The sequence below is a fragment of the Notechis scutatus genome, chromosome Z (assembly GCF_049901735.1).
Source record: "Notechis scutatus isolate UNSWTSFEM ecotype Mainland chromosome Z, rNotScu1.2, whole genome shotgun sequence".
In the NCBI taxonomy this organism is placed as follows: Eukaryota; Metazoa; Chordata; class Lepidosauria; order Squamata; family Elapidae; genus Notechis; species Notechis scutatus.
This window is the reverse complement of record NC_142025.1, coordinates 86890973-86913669: the sequence shown is the minus strand read 5'-3', so window position 1 is coordinate 86913669 and position 22697 is coordinate 86890973. Positions and strand designations below refer to the sequence as shown.

General features: G+C 42.2%; 1 protein-coding gene across 16 annotated transcripts in view; it reads left to right on the top strand.

Annotated features, from left to right (window-relative positions):
• PLEKHM1 (pleckstrin homology and RUN domain containing M1) overlaps positions 1 to 17486 on the top strand; it is a 51290-nt gene extending 33804 nt beyond the window's left edge. For 14 of the 16 annotated variants that reach the window (XM_087947019.1, XM_087947012.1, XM_087947013.1 and 11 more), the window contains 8 exons: positions 2370 to 2790; positions 4501 to 4741; positions 4905 to 5816; positions 7515 to 7660; positions 8859 to 9052; positions 10166 to 10229; positions 14144 to 14301; positions 16738 to 17486. In XM_087947019.1, the coding sequence (XP_087803145.1) occupies positions 2370 to 2790; positions 4501 to 4741; positions 4905 to 5816; positions 7515 to 7660; positions 8859 to 9052; positions 10166 to 10229; positions 14144 to 14301; positions 16738 to 16855 (2254 nt within the window). In that variant the 3' untranslated portion in view covers positions 16856 to 17486. The remainder of the gene's footprint in view (positions 1 to 2369; positions 2791 to 4500; positions 4742 to 4904; positions 5817 to 7514; positions 7661 to 8858; positions 9053 to 10165; positions 10230 to 14143; positions 14302 to 16737) is intronic. The other 2 variants (XR_015745926.1, XR_015745927.1) reach the window with 1 other exon arrangement.
• Positions 17487 to 22697: the final 5211 nt, after the last annotated feature.

Below are 22697 nucleotides of genomic sequence, written 5' to 3'. Positions count from 1 at the left end.
GCCTTTTTTCCAAGCCTCAGATAAAGAGGCTGCTCAGAAGTCTTGCTTATCTTATCATCGATCCTGTTTCTGTGATTTTGCTTTGACCACACATGAGGTGCTCCCTTGGTTAAACAATCTATTTCATTCATGACAGCTGTTCTGAATTTCTTTTCCTCATTTATATACATCACAGACGCATAATCAGTAGTTCGTGGATTTTTTTATAGTTAGTATGTTACATTATCTACAAACAAATATTGAAAGTGTTTAAAATTTATATTTGACAATAAGAGTTTATCAGTGGCACCATTTTCAGAGCCTGAGAAAGCTGTAGTCTCGTCTGGGTGATTCACTCAGTAAATCCACAACTAAGGAGCAATTTGAGCACATGGCTAATTTCCTACATACCGTGTTTCTCATATAATAAGGCCGGGTCTTATTTTTTTTTGAGCCCTGAAAAAATGGCTAGGCCATCTTTTCGGGGGTGACTTAATTCCCCCCCTTGCATCTTTGGGTGGGCGGTAGGCGATGGCTTGGATGTTGACCTCATCGTTGGTGGGGCACTTCGTATCGGGGTCAACGCAGGCAGCACCATATCCGGGTGTGCAACAAAAGTACTTCCTAATGGCAAGCCCCCCCACCACTACCCCCATTTCGCATGTTTTAATATAGGCCTTAATTTGGGGGGAGGGGCTTAATTTCATTTCATGCCTATAAAACATGCTGGGACTTCCTATTGGGGGAGGCTGTATTGTTGGAGAAACAGGGTATTTTGTCTGCACATAGAAGCTTCACACTCAAAATACTGTGTATGTTGCATGTTTAACTGGTCTATTCTAATCCTTAAGACCAACACATAGTGTAGAATGCATCAATTTTATTCATGTATTAAAACAGTTTATTTTGATGCTTTAAAAAACAAATTACCGTATTTGCCGGCGTATAAGACGACTTTTTTGCCCTGAAAAACATGCCTCCAAGTGGGGGGGTCGTCTTATACGCCGGGAGGACTCCGACTCCCACTTCGAGCTTGAGTTGCAGCCGGGAGGGAGGCTGGGGGAGCGTGTGTGTGTGTGTGTGTGTGTGTGTGGCGGGTGTCACTCGCCACGCGCTGCGCAACCTTTCCCCTCTTCCTTCCTTAGCGGTGTGGGGAGGAGAGGATTCAAGATCCTCACGTGCGGCGCATTTTCTTTTTTTTTTTTCTTTTTGCACGCAGGTTTTGCATGCGGGCGGCTGTAGGTTAAGGATGGGGAGCCCCGGGTGGGTTATCAGGTTTTACGGTGCTTCCAACATGTGCGAACGGTGGGAGAGCGGAGAAGAGAGCGAGCGAGCGCCCGCTGTGTGAAATCCTGCCGTCAAAGCAACACTGGGGGAGGCAGGGTATAAATTTACCAGGTTAATGTAGCAATGGTGATTAATGCCCAGAACATTGTTTGCGTGGGTATTGGGTGTGTGTGTGTGTGTGTGGTGGTGGTGAGGAGAGGTTGTCCTTTGAATGCGGAAAAGTAGGTGTGACCTTGTGTAGGAAAATAAAGAGATCCTTTTAGCGTGTTTGGCTTCTTTGCCTCCCCTCGCTCGCTTTGACGTGGAGATAATGGCCTTCGGGCGGAGGGGAAGAAAACGGTAGCTGGATCATTTCAAATTTCACTTACTCTCCTGCCTCACTTCAATATGTCTGAGCGACTCCAGATACTGGAAGACTTTTTGAATGAAAGTGTTACTCCATTTTTTTTTTAAAGAGGGCCACTTGGGGAAAAAAAGATTCTAAGGAATTCCTTGTTTCTTGATTAAAGAGAAGGCATTGAATATACTGTTCCTTGGCAGCCTTTTCAGTGTCCGGTTTTTGGTGTGTGTGTGTGTGTGTGTGAGAGAGAGAGAGAGAGAGAGAGAGAGAGAGAGAGATCAGCTGTATTGAGAAGAGAACGTTTCCTGTGTTCTCATTTTATTTACAACATATTTTACGCTTAATGGTAAGCAATGAAAAATATTTTTAAAACTCATTTCTAAACTCCATAGCTATTTGCATATTCTTGGTTCAAAATTGGATTAGCTCATTTCAAAATTGTCCAAAGCAGAAAAGGCCAAAAAAAAAAAAAAGTGCAAAAGTGGAAGGTGTGTGGAAGTGGGGGTAGTCTTATACGGCAAGTATATAACAAACTCTATATTTTGAGTGGAAATGTTGGGGGGTCGTCTTATACGCCCAGTCGTCTTATACGCCGGCAAATACGGTAACAGTTATTGAATGTGTTGAATTATATGTGACTAAACATCAGTCATCTTTGATAGCCATCTTATCTCTGGACTCCATGTGCTACACTGAGAGATAGAATTACTGGAGATGATCTCTCTCTTTTGCAAATGTTTTAAATTTTTATATTTCTTTCCAGAGTGTTAGCAGAATTTACCAGAACACAGAGAAAGTTGGAATCTGTAGGAGTTCATGAAGCGCACATTGTGTCTCCGTCTTCCCCACCAGAGTGCCCCTGCCCTGCCACCAGTTTCTGCACTGTACACCTTCCTCATACTGAAATGGCAAAAGGTCCTGTTGACATCATGGTACCTGCAGTAATGACAAATTCACAGCTTCCTAGTTTATCTAAGAGTGGAGAATCTATTGGTAGTACCAGTGTCCAACAGACCTCTTTGCTAGCCACAATAATTGTGACCAAAGAACCTGTGGATGTGTCCCAAATTCATTGCAACATCAAGAGAGAAGCTAAAACCTGGACCAGTGAAGTCAATGGTTATGAAGGAAACCTTCCAGGAACAGACCAGCTTCCTTCACCAGTCTCACCTGTGGTCTGCCCTGTAAGAATTACTTGTTTCGTTCTGTTGTGTTTTTGTTTGTTTTTGCAGATTCCGGAGCTCTGGCCACATTGCCAAAAATTAGCAATAACATTGCCAGAAGAGTCAGCCTAGTTCTATATTGTTGTGAAGTGGGGAATACATGGAAAACTTTAGTGTAATTCTGGAATAAGCTTAGGATGGTTTAAAAATATTAAGCTTAATAAAGCAAAGGAAAATCCTGGCTTGTCTGGATGGCTTTGTCTGGTGAGGCTTTTGGCTCTCCTCAAATAATAAGGTGGTCCATGGCCGTCCTTCGTATTTCTGCCATAGTTCAATAAGTTCTGGAAGGCTGTTTATATTGCCAAAATTTGTACCTCTGGCATGCCATATAGACATTATTTTTTAGTAAAAAGCGTTTTGTTTTGTTTTTTAAAATGATTTTTTAAAATCTTCCTGAAGCAGCCCATTGGGAGTTAGTTGTTTATCAGAGGATATTAACTCAATGTCCTTGTATCTCCCTACATATTTTTTTGATTGGTATTTATTGAACTGTGATTAACAAACACTATTAGGTAGCTAAATTTACACAAATCCAAGATGAAAAAAAGATATGGAATTACAAACAAATCTACTTAAATACAAATAGCCACTTACTGTACCTGTACAGGTTTATCATAAATGTAAAGTATTACCATATTTTTATTATCACTGTTTTATAAAAATGAGAAATGGCAAATCTGTCACATTCACCAACTAGGGGCCTCACAATGAATGAATTATGTTGATCAAGAAGTTCCTTTACAACTCCAGAAATGCTTTTCCTGCAGCTGCACTGAAACTTCCTGTCCTTGGCTTCATTTCCTCCTAGCTACAGTGCCTTATTCCTGGCTTGTTTGTATGTCATATTTAATAGGAAGTAATGTCACCTTTCCCAGATCACTTTTCCCAAAAATCATCCATCTATTCCACTGACATCCAAAGATAGACGGTGGAATACCTTTGTAAAACAGTGTCTAATATTTTCCCAGGCATTCCCAAATTTCTGTAAGAATTATTCCTGATGATATAAAAATTAAAATAAAACAGTTTTCAGTTTTACTTATATTTCTGTGTGTATATGTATGTTCAAAATTAATAGAATTTTAAAAATTAAATACTGATTTGTCACAGGCTGAATTTTTTAAATTGGGTTATTTAAATTGGTTGACCATTTTTCTTGGTGTTTTAAATTGTAGGTTTGGATCATGTTTTTTTTAAACTGATCAGTCCATCCAAAAGCAGTAATGATAATTACCAGTATTTATAGTACAAGGTCTCAGATCAACTCATTTAACATAATACTCAATTAGAAGATGGTTGCTTTGCTGGTCACTTGCAAGAAAACTCTCTAAGAAGGATATTGCTATTATCGAAACCTGAATTTTATTTCTATTTAAATCTAGTAAAGCTCAGAAATCATCCCACCATTTTTTCCACATTTCTTAATCACAGTCCTCTTCACTTATTCTTGCTTCCCATCTCAGCCTGGGTGCCATAAAATCTGAGTAATATCAAAAATAAATACATTCTGTACAGACTTCCATGATAGCGATAAGAGGAGGCTGTCCTGCAAAAGACAGTATTTTCTTGCATCAGCCCAGCTGTTTGAATTCAAGTAACTCAAAGCCAGAAGAATAGCTTGTTTGGATAATAGCACAAATGTTATCTTGCTTCTGTATTATTTTCCAACAGAAAAGAAGTTGGATCACTGAGGATGATTTTTACCTTCCTTCCCCTCCTGAGGAAACAGAAAAAAGCCTCTCCAGTTCTCCCAGCACCTCACTAGAGAGGCTTACCAGTAGTCAACCTGCCATGCCATTGAAAGTCCCAGATCAAGGCGAGCTCTGTGTATCCTCAGCAGAGCTCAGCAAACCCAAACTGTCTCCTGGGAAGGAGCCGAAGGGCTTTAGTGTTGTTCATCGGAGACAAATAGGTAACTTGTGTTTTGACTAAGGGAGAAAAGATGGAATGGGAGAGAGATTTTTATGGTGGTTAGAAGATTTTATAGTAATGGAAGCATCATCCATTTTTGCTGCTTTACAGAAATGTCATTTGTGCCAGAGAGCGCATAAAACAATTCCTCTCCCCACTTGTAGGTCTTTCCAATCCATTTCGGGGGCTGCTGAAGTTGGGAACCCTGGAACGTCGAGGAGCTATGGGCATCTGGAAAGAGTTTTTCTGCGAGCTCTCACCTCTAGAGTTTCGGCTATTTGTAGACTGTGAAGAGCGAGAATGTGTAGAAAACTGTTCTCTGCTGAGATGTGAGTCCTTAGGACGGGCTCACGGTGATGGGCGCTTTGAGCTAGTCTTTTCCAACAAACGATTGTGTCTTCGGGCTTCCTCTCGGGATGAAGCAGAGGACTGGTTGGACCGGCTGCATGAGGCTCTAAAAAAGTATAGGCTACAGCAAGATGAAGGGTGGGAAACTCTAGAGTGCCCAGAGGATTCTGAGGATCTCTTTGAAGGTGGACCACCTGGTGACTTGCCTTCCTCCTCGATGTACAATAGAACCGGCCCAACTGAGTTGGACTGGTCATGTGCCTTGAAACCCGAGTTAGATGCAGTCAAGGAATCTGTCCTGTACTTGGAAGTTGAAAAAGCATGGGTCCCTTTGGTATTTTCCTTGTCCTTAGAAGCCTTGAAATGCTTCAAAGCCAGAAATGATAAAAAGATACTGAACAACAGTTTTGGAATTGAGACCATCCAAGATATCCTGCCAGATGTGAGCTTGGGTGGACCTGCATTCTTCAAGATCATCACTTCAAAAGCAGTGCTTAAGCTGAGAGCTGAGAACGCAGAGGAGGCAACTGATTGGCGAGACCTGGTCCGCCGGGTGCTCATGTCCTACCTGGAAATGGCTGAGGAGGCCCTCACACTTGGAGGCAATCTGGATGGCAATTCACAGGCAATCCTGAAGAATACTGTTAAGGAAAATGGGTATTTGCTGCAGTATCTGGTTGCCATCCCCATGGAGAAAGGCCTGGACTGCCAAAGTTTCATATGTGCAGGTAGGGATGTATGGGATGCTTGCAAAAAGATAACTTTTACATAAAGCCTTTTTTTAGTAAGTTAAAATGTATTTTCTCTTCCAATTACACAACCAAGATTGAGGATTTTACTTCTCCATGTGTTCCTTTTTTGTTAATGTGATTTTAGAACACAAGATGTTGCCAGTCTTTGTTATTCCAGCATTAACACTAACATAACTTCAGATTAATCATGGGTAGCAGTAAGTCATTGACACATGAAAGTCTTAAACAAGTCGTTATTATCGTACGCCTTTGTTTCACTAGATCTCTTCATTCTTCTTATGGCCAAATATTAATTTATCTGATAGAAATAACAAGAAATTCTTAAGCTGGAATAACTGAGGGGGCGGAGGCAGTCCTGAAATGTCTGATTGTCCTTATTTTTTGTAATGGGTTCATTTTGAATGCCAAAACTAGGGCTATTTGTTTTTAGGGCTATTTGCCAAATAGCCCTAAAAGGAGATGGTAAAGTAAAACTTAAAAAATCTTAAAGGTGCATGTATCGATTATTGGAAGTGACTTTGTTTGTGTATCTCTAATTAGCATGAGCCAACTCATCTCTGGCTCAGTGAAAAGCTGGTCTATTTACAGTTCAGCGGTTATTAGTACACATGAAAAAAGATGTAGGAAGGTCAGGCAATGTGTGACAGGCAGGCCTTATGAGCAAATGCAGTTTGTGAAGCCATCTGTAAATATTGTTCTCTAGTTCATAATCTTCATTGTCATCTCTAAGTAGACCATAGATTGATCTACTTGGTGACCTGACTACATTTTTCTCTGATTGAATGAATGAATGAATGAATGAATGAATGAATGAATGAATGAATAACACATTCGGCTTTTAGTTTTTCATTGCTTACATTGGACTACTCCTGTATCTGTAATTATTTAACAAATATGCAATTTTTTCAATTTGGATAACTGGGAAATGTTCAAGAATCCTTCAGTATAGAGCTCAGTCCAGAGACAAGGTAATGCCTATGAGCCTCTTACAATAAAGTGCAGAAATTTCTATTAATCAGAAAATATGGGGATCCATTTTATTCCTAAGAATTTCACGAACAAGAGAAAACTAAAGGTTATATCTTTAGTAGTGCATCTGATAATAAAACTAAATAATCGACAAGAGGTTACGCTTTTATGAAAGGTCAGGTCACATTTCCTGATTTCTAAAGCGATCTTTTCAGCCACAGAATAGAATACATTATTATATTTCTAGGCACTAAAATCAAAATAGCATATAGTTCCGTTCCAAATGTAGTTTTGGCTTTGGGCTTTCTCTGCTAAAAATAAAAAATGACACAGGAAAAAGGAGGGTTCTTGCTTGGTGTATATTGAGCAGCAGATAAAAATATATGGTTATGTAATAAATGCAGGAGGTCTGTGTGAGCATGCGTGTTACATATTACATACACAGGCACATCTATATGCAAAAAACATAGATCTAGAGATTAAGGCTGAGCAAATAGCTGATTCCTCAGCTTTGTTTCAGCTCTAATATTTTTCTCTCACTATAGGCAGTGGCCTAGTCAGCAAATGAATTATGGGAACTGAAAACTGTCTTCTCTGGAGACAGCAGCTGGGAAATAGGTTGTCTAAATACAGAAGTGTCTCCAATAGCCAGGACTCAGATTCTTGCAATTTAAGATGATCTTACATTTTGTCTTTCCATTCCAGGCTGTTCCAGACAGATTGGTTTCATCTTTGTGAAGCCTAAGCTGTGTTCATTCACTGGCCTCTATTACTGTGACAATTGCCACCAAGATGAAGAGTCTGTGATACCTTCACGTCTAATTCATAACTGGGATCTTTCCAGATATCCGGTATGCCCAATTATGGTGGGAGAGGGGCATAGAGTATATAAATTCTGTTATGTGAAATTGTCTCTCATGTCTCTTTTAAGTCACAAAATGACTGTAGTTTTCATTATGAAACAGAAAAGCTTCAGAATATCCATAAGGATCTCCTTTCTTTGTGCCCCTACCTGCATTGCAAGTTAGCTCAAATAGGTGCAGGTTTTAAAAGGCAGACTAGCAAAATGTGACTTACCTCCCTCCCTCTCATCCTCAGCAAATGGATTCCCCAGTGCTGACCAGGGAATTTTGGGAACCGAAGTCCACACATTTTAAAGTTGTTAAGGTTGAGAAACACTGGGACTCTTCCGGTTGATGTTGCAGCGTGATCGGTGCAGAGGAGCGGAGCTCTGCATCCCTATGGCGAATCCTCTTTGTCAGAAGGTCCCCCGGGGGCTAAAGTCACCCTACAGGGGTAACTGATAAGGAGGGGCACCCTGCTGGTCGCGGAGAGTGGTGGCACTTCTGCTGGATCCAGGGTTTTTTCCCTCTTTTTACTGAAGACAGAGGCTAGGCAACCAATATGGCTGCCGCAAAGCTGGGGCAGCCAAAGCAATTTAAGAATGTGCTGGAGCGATGAGAGTGGACAGTGATTGGAACTGGATGAGATGATTTTACTTTTGTCAAGAATTTGCCCAAAATAAATTTCATCCATGAAAGTGACTCTTTGAAAAAAAAAATTTTAAACTTTACAAAAAAAAAAAAAATGGGCTGAGAAACACTGATTTAATTTAGCTCAAGGTGGCAGGGACCACAAAATGAGAAAGCTATGGGTAAGGTAGCATTCTGATTAGGATTTTTCAACTTCTGAGCTGTTACTCTGTTTTCTTTTTCTATCCTCTAATTATGGCCAAGCTCAGTAAAGAGAAAAAGTATACTTTTCTCAAGACACAATCTTAGTTATCAGAACACAAACTCAGCTCTTTTCATTTTCTTCCCTTTTGTTATTACAAAGAAGTAGCCCCACTGTGAGATGGGTGGCAAATTAATTACTTAAACAAACCAACCAACCTCCAGTTCAACTTACATGAAGGTACTTACTACAATGTGAACCAGTGAGAATGGCACGATCTGGATTTCTTTTTATAAGTTATAATATTCTTTTGCATTTCCTCGGTGTCCCTTAGGGGCTTTTAGAAGAACATTCTTATCTTGTTGTCTCTGTCAGATTTGTTGCCAGGCTCTGAAATTCCTAGCCAAAATTCAAAATCAACCCTTGATTGACCTGAAGCTGGTGAATGAAACCCTCTATGACCATGTAGAGCAAATGAGACAGATCTATCAGAATCGTGAGCAGCTGAAGCTACTGGGTGATTACCTTGTCCTTTGTCGCAGTGGCGCCCTGAAAGAGATCAGTAAGAGGTAAGTCAAAGGCATAAGAGACTGATTCTCAGTATATTAATCTTAATTGTCTCCAGCCTTCCGACACAATAATAAGCAAGCATTCTGTTTCCAAATGATGCTGGCTATTCAGTCAGAGATTGTATGTGGATCTGGATGCTTACCATCACTTGCAGATGGCTTTTGCACCACTTTCATTCATCGGATAGACACAGCTACCTCCACAGAAGTTCTTTTATGTACACATTCCCAAGCTTATTGCCATCCTCATCACATATGGTGGAATACTTCTGTTTTAGTGTTGGCTGTTTTGGACATAGCGGAATTCTAGTCTTTATCTATCTCTCTCTGTCTGAAAAGTAGTCTGGTCCCAAATTCCAGAAGCATTGCAAGAGAGAGAAAGAAGAAGAAGAATATTGTTTCCATCTCTTCAAGTCAGGACAATAGGGGCTTGTATTGGATGACTGACACAGAAGACTTCTGGGGGTGTTTGTTGGGTCTAGTTTGCTAATCCTAAACTTATGTAATCTGATATGTATGCAGTGTGCATTCTGATTGTAGAAAAAATATTGCTAGAAAAAATCCCAATGTATCAGTATCCAATTTGGCCCTGAGTACCATCAGTGTGTTTCTTGAGATCTCTGAGAAATGGAGAGAAACCAGCACAAGGATAGAGCAACGGTATATTTCTGAGATCAAGAAATATGGGTAAAGTATCTTGTGATACAATAGGCTTGATGAACACAAGGCAGGGGTGGGATTCAGCCAGTACAGACCAGTTCAGGCGAACCAGTTCCGGTGATCAGTTGGCTCCGCCCACCCCTGGACTAGTCTGTCCTGTATTTCCTTTGTTTGAAGCCCAGCTGATAGGCGTGGCAGAGCAAAGCGCACGTTCATTGAACCGGTTGTTACACTGGTTGAATCCCACCACTGATGCAAAGGTTGGGAAGAGAGACACAAAATAAAAGAAGAATGAATGAAAAAGCCTAAGAGATCAGTTTGTGCAGAAGTGGAGCGCAAGAAATGAAGCAAGAGTTCTTGTTGCTTCATCAGGGTTTTATTTTATGTTGTATAAAACTTCTGGAATGTAGTGGAGAACAAATTTTAATATACTAATGATATTGTCCTTTGAAGGCTTGACCACCGGCATTATCTCCTGGAGTGTCCCCATAAATACAGTGTGGCTGACCTGAGGCAGGTAGGAGATCTGGAAAAAAGAAATGTTTCAATCTAGAAGCAGGTAGAAATTCACTTCAATATTTTCACAAGAAAATATTACCCATTTTTTCATCCTCTAAGCTGGATCCCCCAAAATCACAGCCTAGCAACCTTCCATACACATTATTTGATGCACCATATGTTGCATCACTCAGTGCAGAGCAGGAAACTTTTGAGAGCTAGTCTGTGCATGTTCAGATGCAATCTTTTTCTGTCATAACTTTGTCCTATCTGAAGAGTATAGCAAATAGACAGCCATTCATTGTCCTAGTTTTCTGGCCAATTTGCTTCTCTTATTCTCTGGCCAATTTTCTTCTGCTCACCAATTTTTTTCCCCTAGTTCTGTATGTTGCCAAATTTTTTGTTAATTGCATTGGATTTGCATGAAACAAATAAAATGTTAAAAAGTTACGATATTTATGTAGTTAATTAAAAAGCATATCTAAATTATATTAAAATAACCAAAATATCCTTACAATCTTCAAAGCATATCACAACTTTTGAACACCCCTAATGTTTGGAAATTGAAAATTTGACACGCCCTAATTTCTGCATTAACAGCTGCTGAAATGGTTTTAAACATTATGCACAAAATGGAAAATCTTAAGTTGTTTCAATTTTAGAACAAATTGCTGTGTTCTGGAAGTTCTGCCAAGCCATTTTGGATCAGCTTCAGTTTAGCAAAAACAAAACACAGAATATTTTTTAATTCTTTGGAAGGTTTAAGGCAGTGATGGCTAAACTTTTCTGGATGGAGTGCCCAAATTTCATGTGTGCGCAAATGTGCGTGTGCCCGAACCCCCAAAATGCAATGCACCCACTGCCCTGAGCAAGTGCCCCACCCACTCCCACACATGCGCATGCAACCCCCACACACGCGCCCCGCCCCTCGTGCATGCACAGCAACGATCAGCCGGCCGGCAGGAGGCACGCATGCATATGCGGTAGAACTGAACTAGAGCGACAGCTCTCATACCCACAGAAAGGGTGCTGCATGCCACCTGTGGCACGTGTGCCATAGGTTCGCCATCAAGGGTTTTATTCCACCAGTTGATGCCGACTATAGGGGGAACTGCTCATTTCTGTTTCTAGCCATTGGACCAGCGCTGTCCAAAGATGTTTCCACAGTCATGTGGCCAGCATGACACCACAGAGCACTGTTACCTTCCCACCAATTTGTATTTATTGATCTATTTACATTTGCATGCTTTCGAATTACTAGGTTAGTAAGGAACCTGGGACAAGGATGGGAGCTCATCACATTACATGGCACTCAGGTCATAAATATGGGCTATTAACTTTCCCACTGACAAGCTCAGTGTCTTAACCACAGAGTCACTGCACTGCCCCCAAATCATGTGTGGGGTTTGGGTGAAACAAAATCTGAAAGTATGCCAGTTTCTTTTTATAGGACAAGAAGGGCACGTTCACTTTTTTTCCTCCTTAACTTGCTGTATAGTATGTCGCATACCCTCGATCCCTGTCATCTTTCCAGCACCTTCCTTTCCCTGCTGCTGCCACCAAAGTCAGCATATCCTACTAATCTATCCATTCTAGGTCTAGGACAATTCACTACGGCTATGTCACTGCATCCAACTCATCATGGGATGACTTGCTGTGGGACAATTCCATGTAGGATAACTCAACCCCTTGCTTCTACCTGCTTCTACCAGGGTTGTTTTTTTTTTGCATGAAAAGAGACTTGGAGAATTTGGTCCTCCTTTTTATGGAAGACCCTGAGGCTATCCCAACCTTGGAATCCCTTCCCCCATGCCCTACCAGATCACCCCAAGAGCAGTGGGATACCCCCCAGATCCAGAGATGCTGAGGCTGTGGGAAAGTACCGGTCCTCCTCCTCTTCCACTGCAAGTCAGGTCAATCCCTGGATCCAAGGGTACCCATCTTCCCCTGCTGCACTCAGAGAGGCAATGCCAAAGCCGATAACCCACTGCCACTGTCTAGATGGGCAAATTAATGAAGAATTGCACCTTGCCAAGTGCTTCCCAGAGATTGCACTTTGCTCATCTGGCTGTGCTGTTTTCATTCTTGCCTACGCTGGATCTCCCTTCTCCAGAGCCTATGGAACTGCTGGCTCAAGAACAAAAGGAGACCAGGAGGGGATGATATAGCCCCTCCCCCCAAGTTCAACCCAGTCCATCAGGACACCGCTTACCCAGGTGAAATAGAAGGTGCTGCTCTGCCAACTCTGTGTGAGGCAATTAGGGGGATGAACTGAGGAAATCCACATGGCACCAGCAGGGAGTGAGGGCAGCAGAGCCAGCCAGGGGGGGGCAGGGGGGGTGAAGTGCAATTTCTGGGGAATGCTCACTGGTGTTGTAGTTCGCTGGCAGCCGGTGCAGATGGCAGCGGAATTGGACAGTGAGGAAGAAAGGGAACCAGTCAAGGAGAAGACTTGGATGCGTCTGATGCAAGGATGGGGCCAGGATCATCTGGGAGTGGGGTGCTGCCTTCAGAGCCTTCAGAGTCTGGCAGCAGCGAAGCAAGAGGACCCAGGGGAGCCTGTTCCCAGTGCGGGTGTGTACAGAGCTGCTAGAAGGCAAGAGCAGCTGAAACAGAAGGGGCTACTCGGGAGTAAGGCTGGGAGGTGATTGCCCCTCCCATAAGGGATAAAAGTCAGACCTCGATGAAATCTTTGCAGGAAGCAAAGTAGTTCGATAGATTCCGAGTCCTCCTTGAAGTTCTGTGTATTCTGGTCATTATTTTCTGGTACTTTGGTTGGTTTTCATTAAAATTAATTGGATACTTCTGTTTTTGGCAACATTCCACAGCACTGAAAGGCATGTGCTTATCTTGGGGAATTGTTTATAATTTAGTTCTGGCTAGGAATGAAAGTAATTCCCACTGTTGCAATAAAGTAGGTTTTGCTTTTAAAACAAGTTGGATGTTAATTCCGTTTGACAAAGCTTGGGTCAGAACAGCTGGATGGCTCAATTCTTGATTAATTTGCTCATCTAGACAGTGGCGGCGGCAGCACTTTATCATCTTTGGCATTACCTCTCCGAGCCAGATCACAATGGAGAAAGATGGGGGTCCCCCTGGATCCAATGATTCACCTGACTCAAAGCAGAGGACAAAAATGTTTGGTCCTTTCCCGCAGCCTCAGCATGGCCAGAGCTCACTGGATGATCTAGTAGAGAATGGATTCCAAGGCAGAGATAGCCCTTCAATAACCCCTCTCCAGGGCCACAATGCCCATGGGGCTGGGGACTTCCATGAAAATTCCTTAAGCCTCGTTTCCATGCAATGAAACCAGGAAGACTTGCCAGGTAGAAGCAAGGCATTGAGTTATCCCATGTGGAAATGTCCCAAGGTGAGTTTCCTGTGGGAGTTGTCCCACAGCAACTTGGCTATGTCAACATGGCTGCAGCGAATTGTACCATTCCAAACTAATCCTACTACCCTCCCCCATGATCCTTCATGTGCTTCAGCTCCCTCATCTTGGTTATCATTGCTAATGTAAATTATTTAAGCATCTTTTCTTATTCTACCATGGCATATCTTGCTGCCCCACCCCCCAACCTTCTCAACACCATCCCTTCCCTGACAGCAGTCAGCTGCTGCCTGTGTCCATTCAGTATTCCTTACCTAACTTCTGAACCACTTCTACCTGGACGTGACCATATATTACAAAGTTTAAATTCACGCATGAAAAAAAACATATGAAACGCAATGTATTCTGATTTTGACATAGGCCAGCCAAAACCAGCTGTTTCATGCATTTCAGGTGTTTTAAATCAGACTGGCATCATAAGGGCTTTGGCCATTTTTTGCTGAACAACATGTGTTCCATATTTTGAGAGTTCCTGTGAAGGCAGAAATAGAAGTGATTTCGCTGCTCCCCATCAACCGCTCATGGCTCTTCTCTCTTCTTAGATAGCAGATGGTATATTTGAAACTTTTCTTCAGTCGCTGATCCAATTTGCCTCCCACCATGTGTACAGCTGTGATCTTTGTACTCAGAGGGGCTTCATCTGCCAAATATGCAACAAGAATGACATCATTTTTCCCTTTGAATTTGCTACAACCAGCAGGTAAGGGAAACTAAAATAAAACTGAGTTCCCTCATGTATATTGACCATATCGCGGAGCTCGCTGTGTTAGCGTATCAGAAGGTGACTTTCAACTCTACATAGTATAGGACTGAGTTATTTAAGTTATCCCTTAGGTTAATTACCCATGACACCCCCTAAAGACAGCTGCCTAACCCACATGCTCTAATATGGTAGGCAAACTTTGAATCCCCTCTTTGAAGTAGTGCCATCCGTTAGGACCTAGATTGCATACCTTCTCAGCAGCAGTGCCTTGGGATGATCTTACCACTACCACCATCACTCCACACACACAGGATGCTAAGTTGACCCAAATCCTGTTGGCCTCTAGGAAAATTTTAAAAACATAATAATTTCCCCAAGCATTGGGGCAAGGTTTGTAAGTTCCCACCAGAAGAGGGTATAAATGTTAGCCAAGTTGCTTTTTACCTCTTATTGCTATTCATTGTAATTTTATTTTGGTTCCTTTTTCTTAATAAGCTGACCAGAATGGCATTGTCAGCCATATATATTAGCAAATATTTGCAAATATATTTGCAAATAAATAAATATGTCATATTTACATAGCGTACTCAGAATTAGACCAGGTAAGAGTCAGGATAATTAATTGAAATGTTAATGAAGTCCTTAAAACTTATGATAATGATAAGTAACACAATGCTTATAAACATAAATGTCCTTCTTAGAAAACATTTGTTTGAGTTGGAGTCAGGCCCTTTGACAGAGAGATTATTGAGAGGATACAATTTTTTTTAAAAAAAAATAGCCTTAACCCACCATATTTTTTTCCAGATCTGTGACTGTAGGACATCCTTCCCCAGCTTGGCAAGTTTTTATCCCACTAGTTAAGATTATATATGCAATAACAAAGCACATCCAGAGAATCTCCAGGTTGGGGAAGGCAATCAGAAGAAGGCTGATTCATCTTCCATGAGACAGTCAAAATCCTGAAAAGATTTCATTCACCAGATCCATCTTTGAATAGCCTTTAGATACAATTGTTCATCCCCCCAAACTATAACAATGCAATGACACACATGACGATATTTCCTTTTGGCTATGTATTAGAGCAGGAAGAGTGTCTCTGAGCTCAGACAAACTTACTTCCTGCTTCCTGAACCAGACAATTTACCTGTGAAACAGGATGTTCTTGAAAGCTTCCTGATGGTAGCTCTGGGGAGTTTTTTTGATTCTGGTAGTAGTACAGCAATAGCCCCTTCCTTAATCATCATCCTGCCTAGCTAGCAGCTGGGGATAATTATCTCGTGCATGCCTCCTCAGCCAAAGGCACACACTCAGTCGCCAGTAAAATCAACCAGTAAAGTCATTTGAGGGACCCTTCTGGAATGATAGGCAGTAATGATCTGTTATTTTAATAAACACAGTTTAAAGACAGAAAGTAATCTCAAAATCCCTTCTTAGCTGTCAAGCAGAGGGAGAGTTCCCAGAGGCAAAAAAGTAAAGTGGCATATAAGCCTAATGTGAAGAAAGATAATTATATAATTGCCTAACTTGTATCCCTCTAGGTGTTAAATAGTTTTAAAGTTGCCTTATAGCTAGTAAAATTACTTACCCATCTAACTGTGTTTTTAAATGTGCCAACTTTAAAGTATGTTACTTCAACTCAGCATGCTGGCTGGGAAATTTTAGAAGTTGATGTACACACTTCATAAACTTGCCAAGTTTGAAAAACCCTGACTAATCTAATCCAGGAGGGTGCATATTTCTCTGGGGGGTTATAATCTCCAAACTAACCAAAATTAAATTTCATCACATTTTATTTCATATCTATGTAATTGAATGAATTTTAAGAAATTTAGTGAATTTCTAGTTACATATTCCCTTTAAGTGATATTAAAAACACAATCTAATAACTTTGGAGACTTCAATAGCATACCCAAAGGTTTTGCAGACTCTCTACAGCCCTAGATTCTGCTTTTCCCCTTTCATCTGCTGTCCAGGGTTTCTTTCTATATCTGCCCCCTCATTCCTTTTGACCTGATAATTATTGGGACAGAAACTTTGACCAGTATGTGCGACATACTGTTTTATGTAAAGTTATCTGTTCTCTTCTGAGAAATGATATCTGAGTACCAAGGGAGAAAGGCATAGTTTTTCAACCTTTTTTTGTTTTACAGAACTGGAATCTCTGAGTAGATAGTTGTTTCAAGAATTCAGTTGAGGAGGACTGGCAGCAGAGATACAATGACTTTACTTGTGATTCCAGTTTTATGCTTGAGATGTAAAGATATTATAAGAGGAGGCTGACCTTTGGAGACAATAATACAGAATGAGAATATCTAATACCTTCCAGCCTGTTGTACTACAATTCCAACTTTATTGTTGAGCTCTAATGTGACCTTCTGCTCACAGATGATGAGTTGCTTCTAGAATTGATATACTTCTTTTTCTTTATAGATGTAGTGAGTGCAAGACTGTCTTCCACAATAGTTGCCAGGCAAATGTCAGTTTCTGTCCTCGTTGCGTCCGTCGACAGAAATATCACCAGCAACTGCAAGAATTCCTTTGGAAATGATCTCAATTGCCAATCCGTTGGATAAGATTCTGAAATTCCCCAGAAGGCAATTGGGAAACAGAAGCTTAGGAGCAATGGAAGAGCATTGCCAGCTGCATACCTTCTCTCTGGATTATAGTCCTACAACAACCAGTGCATCTTGCTCTGGGAAAGGAACCCACAGAGATACTTCCTTGAATTCACCCACTACTGTCATTAATTTTCATTTACTTCTGTCTTCCCAAGCAAATTCATCCTTATCTTGACATTTGCTGAATACTGGATATTAAAGGGAAACATGGCAAGAACTCCTAAGAAGACTGGTTTTAGTGGATGTGTCTTGATTTAAATTGCGGAAGAAAGGGAATGTTATTTTACTTTTAACAAATGCACTTTCCAGCAGATTTCTTGTGCCTTCTACACTTTACAGACTGCTCTTAAAATGTCTTGTGCCAAAATAGCTGCTGAATTCTCTAGAAAGGCATTCCATTCTTGGTGTCCTCCTCAAGCAAAGTGACCTTCTTATAATAAACTATTATTCTTTTTTTAAAAAATGCTCAGCATATTTCAAACTTGATTTTAATATTTTCTTTTATTCTCCTATGCAAATAATTAACTTTATGGAATAAATAACATGTCTTTTATGAATCCATTACTTCTGTGCAACAATTTATTTGCAAAGTAACTATAGGCTTCTTATGGGTTTATGTTCACAAAGAGATCAATAACATCCTATATTCATGAATATGGGTTATAGAGAATCCTAATAATACTGAAGAGAAATCGTGGAAGCCTAGACTCTGAAAGCAACTGGATTCATTCATTCATTCAATTTGTACAACTGCACTTCTCAATAAGGGACTCTTGGCAGTGAACAAATTTAAAATACTTCAAATACCAACAATTACAGCAATATAAAAATTAAAACACGTAGCAGCTGAGAAATATACCCTATAATCACTAATACAACCAAAAAAAATAGGCCCTGCACACGCTTGTCCCCAGGCAGATGATGATATTACAGCCAGAATAGGAAGGACTTGCCTTTCTTAGAGAGTATTATAGTAAAAAGATTGGTCTAAGGCAGTGGTTCCCAAAGTGGGTGGTATCGCCCCCTGTGGGGGGATGCCTTTGGGGGCGCTAAGAGACAAGGGGGCCAGCAGGGGGTGCTAAGAGGTGGCAGGGGAGCATTCGAGGTGCCAGCCCCGCAGGCTCACTGATTGCCGGCCATGCAACCCATTGGCTGTTTCATCGCTCCGTAGCTGGCACCTCAAATGCGGAACCCGCGCGCAGTGAGCCTTGCCAAGCCGGGGGGCGGGGAGAGGTGGAAGGTGGTGGAAAGGGGGAGCCTTAGCTTGCAGGCTGCCCTCTCTGGTAGAAGCAGTGGAGGCGCACTGGAAGGCCCGAAAGCAAAACCCTCCCAAGGCGTGCAGTGGAAGGGGCGGGTGGTCTGGCATTAGGACCCCCTTTTCCAGAGGAGAAGAAAGGAGCGCGCAGCACCTGCCTGGCCTCCGCCTCTCCAGCCAGCCGGGCTTGTGCTCAGGATACAGATGGGTGCAGCTGCGGCTCTCCAAGGCACGTGGCTTGGTTCAGTTTGGTTTGGCTCTACGTGGCCATCCCAGATCTAGAACCTAGCCAGAATCAAACAGCATGGTAAACTCTAACCAGAATGGCTGGGTTGATATATTCAGCTCGTGTTTCTCAATCTTGGCAACTTGTATGGACTTCAGTTCCCACTCTGGCTTTGCTCTACTTTCCCAAAGTGCCGCTGCTGTTGCATTCTGTCTGTCTGTCTGTCTGCCTGCCTGCCTGTCTGTCGATCAATCTATCCATCCATCCATCCAAAAGGTAGGTCTGTCTGCCTGCCTGCCTTCCTGCCTACCTACCTACCTGCATGTCTTTCTGTCTACCTACCTACCTACCAATATAGATCTATCTACCTACCTATCTACCTACTTATCTACCTACCTATCTATCTACCTATCCATACATTCATCCAAAAGGTCTGCCTGCCTACCTGCCTCTCTACCTACCTATCTACCTACCAATCTATCTACCTACCTCTCTCTCTCTCTCTCCCTCCCTCCCTCCATCCATCCATGTTCGAAGCGCCAGCCCCGCAGGCACATCAGGAAAGAAGAGCAAAGCCAGTCTGGGAAGGGGGGAGGGAGGGAGAGAGAGAGAGAGAAAGAGAGAGACCTGATGCATCAGATTGAAATGAGGCCTAGTTTGAGGTCCTTTTCCACATTGAAACATCTTTGGCTTCTATTAAAGGTTTTGCGGACGAAACATGGTCAAGACTATCAGGAAGCTCTCACATTTTGTTGAGGCTTTAAACAGGATCCATTGGACCAGATCTCCACCCTAAAAATTACTTTTCTCCAATGTATTACCGTGCCAATTCTGAAGAAAGCAAAACCAAAATGTACTGGTAAATTACAAGGAGAACACACACACACACACACACACACACACTCCCTTCTAACCCTGTTGGAGCAGGTGATTGGACTATAATAGATATCTCATTATCTTTCTCCTCCCTCCCTCCTTTATTTTTCTTTCTGTCCCTTCCATTCCCCCCTCTTTCTTTGTCCCTTTTTCTTTCTTTCCCTTTTCTCTTTTCTTCCTTCTCTCTCTCTCTCTTTTCTCTCTCTCTCTTTCCCTCTCTCAGGCTCACCCCATTGACTTGACTTGCTTGGGCAGATCCCTCCAGTGCAGTGGGCTCAATGGAGTGGACCTGCGGGGCCGGCACCTAGAATACGGCAATGGCGGCATATTTGAAAAGCAGAGCAAAGCCAGAGGTTGGTAATTTTTGCTGCAAAGAATCACAAAAGCTTCTGGGTTGTTCACAAGAAGGGACACACATGTCAATGCAATTCAGCAACATAAAGAGAAACAAATAAAACAAATCAACAAGAATCGGCAAAGCTTCTCTGATTAGATTTTATTCACTACTAGAATCTAATCAGAGATGCTTTGCCGATTCTAGTCCAATGACCTGCTCCAGCAGGGTTAGAAGGGTTAGAAGGGAGTGTGTGTGTATATGTGTGTGCATGGCTGTCAAAACTCCAAAAACAGATCAAGTATCTCTGGGGAGGCCAGTCATAAATTAGAACACTTACTAAACAACCGGCCATTAAGTGAGGACCACTTGTTTGCCACTCACCTGGCCAGGCCCACCCAGTCACATGACCACCAAACCACACCTACCCAGTCATGTGACCAGCAAGCCATACCCAGCCAGCAAACCACGCCAGCCAATCACGTGACTAGCAAGCCACACCTACTCAGTCACATGACCAGCAAGCCATGCCTACCCAGTCACGTGACCAGCAAGCCACACCCTCAAATTAGGCCATGCCCACAGAAATTTGAATCCCACCCCTGGGTGAGGGGCACCAAGGATGAGTTTGTAGCACCAAAGGGGCAGTGGACTGAAAAAGTTTGGGAACCACTGGTCTAAGGTTTCCAGAGAAGTAGGGCACATATTTTGCCTCTTGAAATCTATGAAACTGGAAGAGCCTGAAATATTGACCATATCCATTCCAAGGGTTCTCTAAATCCAATAAAAGTACAGGAGCAAACTGTTTAAATAAAAATGAAGATCGACATATGAAGTATGATTACATATTGCATCAGAACAGCAATAGAACTTAGACTTAGATATTGCTTCACAGTGCTTTACAGCCCTCTCTGAGTCAGCATATTGCCCCTAACAATCTGAGTCCTCATTTTACCAACCTTAAAAGGATGGAAGGCTGAGTCAACCTTAAGCTGGTGAGAATCAAACTGCTGAAACAGCTGACAGAGGAAACACCATATGATATATGGTATTAGTTTGGGTTCCAATTCTGCATCTGTCACCATCTGTCAACAGAATTAGCCTGCAGAACTGCATTCTAATCACTGCCCCATCATGGCATGTTAATCTAACCTGTGTCATCATGGACATTCCAATATTTCTGCTCCCTCCTCCAAGATCACCCATATATTTTAAAAGAATTTTTTTTATTCCTACAAACGTCCTTTTTTCCATAAAGCAAAGCTAATTACATAGCTTGAGTCAAGAAACAGAGGAAACACCATATGATATATGGTATTAGTTTGGGTTCCAGTTCTGCATCTGTCAGCATCTTGCTTTGGGGAGTACAATTTTTTCAAGGATGTACATGTACAAAATAATTTATTAACTTTAATTTAATAGTACACACAGAAAAAAAGACACATCCTATATATACTTTAGTTCCTTGTTCCATCCTCTTATTTAGATCACGTGTTTAAATTTAGTTTCAAAGTTATATAGTTATATTGTGGAGTTGTTCAGACAGATTTTCAAGTTCTTCCAGGAAAGAGAGAGGAAAGTATATTAAGAATTGAGCAGTCATGCATATTCTTTTATATCCATATTTGAATTAAAATTCCATTGAAAGAACTCCCAAATGAAGTGCGCATTTCAAAATTTATTAGGATAGGTTGCTAATCATATTGCTGCTGTCCCCCACCCCTCAGTCAAGAAATTCCAACTGGCAGGATCCAGGAGAAAAGCCTTTTTTGCTGAAGCTGCCACCATGTACAACAGGGGTGTCAAACTCAATTTCATTGAGGGCCACATCAGGTTTGTGTTCGACCACTGGAGGCCAAGGAAGCATGGCCAGCTCGACGTCACTCATTTCAGGGGGGCATATGATGGCCTGAGTGCTTTGCCAGAGAAAATGGGCTCCTGAGTTCTGTTTTTGACTGTCATGGCCTCCTGCAACCCTCTGCCAGCAAAAACACAGCTCTATTTTCACTGGCAGACGCACTGCGGGCCGGTGCTTTGCTGTTTCCAGAGCAGCCCTGCGGGTCAGATCTAAGTACTCTGTTAAGTATGAGGCATGGGCGTAGAAACGGAGACGAAACTGCTTCTCGTGAACTTCAGCTCTTTATTTACAGCATGATAACAGAGACAAAAAAACCCCGGCTAGCAGTCACTCTTTTATAGAGTAAGCTGCTATCCGGATAACCAATGGATAGCGTTATAGCGTTTGAATCTTGGCGCGGCCCGCCAACAGCCAATCAGATTGCTCGGAATGAACCAATTATAACTTGCCATTATATGGGCCAATAGGAAGTGCAGGATTACGATCCTGCTATGCAAATGAATCTTTATTAAATACATTTCTTTAGTTCACAACACCCCCCCCTGGGTTCCGTTTGACGGCCGTGGTGACGTAATCACGCAGGTATGCAGGTCGCTTTACCTGCCTATTTGATTTTCGCTGTTCCACCGGTTTTTGTTTAAAGTTCGGTTCCGTGGAACGCAAGGCTCGTCTTCGCACGGGATTGATTCCGTGGTGCTGTTTTTGATACTATCAGGGTCCCTTAAGTCCCACTCCTGGATCGGGCGGGCATGTTTCCACTACGGTGTTCCTCTGCGGAGAGGATGCCCCGATCCCAGACCTTCTTCAGGTGGCGCGAGTATTCGGTTTAGCGGCCGTCTGTCCTCGATTATGTCGTCATCTATACGGCCTTCGTCCTTCTCGGTATTCCCTCCCCTTGAGTTTGGAAGTCCGGGGGTCGCGGATATTGGGTTGTAAACGAGATCGAAGTTGATCTATGTGGCGTTTCCATATCTTGCCGTCTGTCATTTTAAGGCAGTAAGAGCTAGGGCCAGTGAGGTAGACTACAGTGGCTGGGACCCACAACGGTTCGCCGGAAAGGTTTTTGGCATAGACCAAGTCGCCTACCTTGAATTGGCGATACGTTCCGCTGGATCCACAAGGTTTCTCTGGCGAATAAGATGGGTGTAATCGGTCGAGGTGGGAGCGAAGCTTTCGCCCCATTAAAAGTTCGGCTGGAGTCTTGTTGGTGACACTGTGGGGGG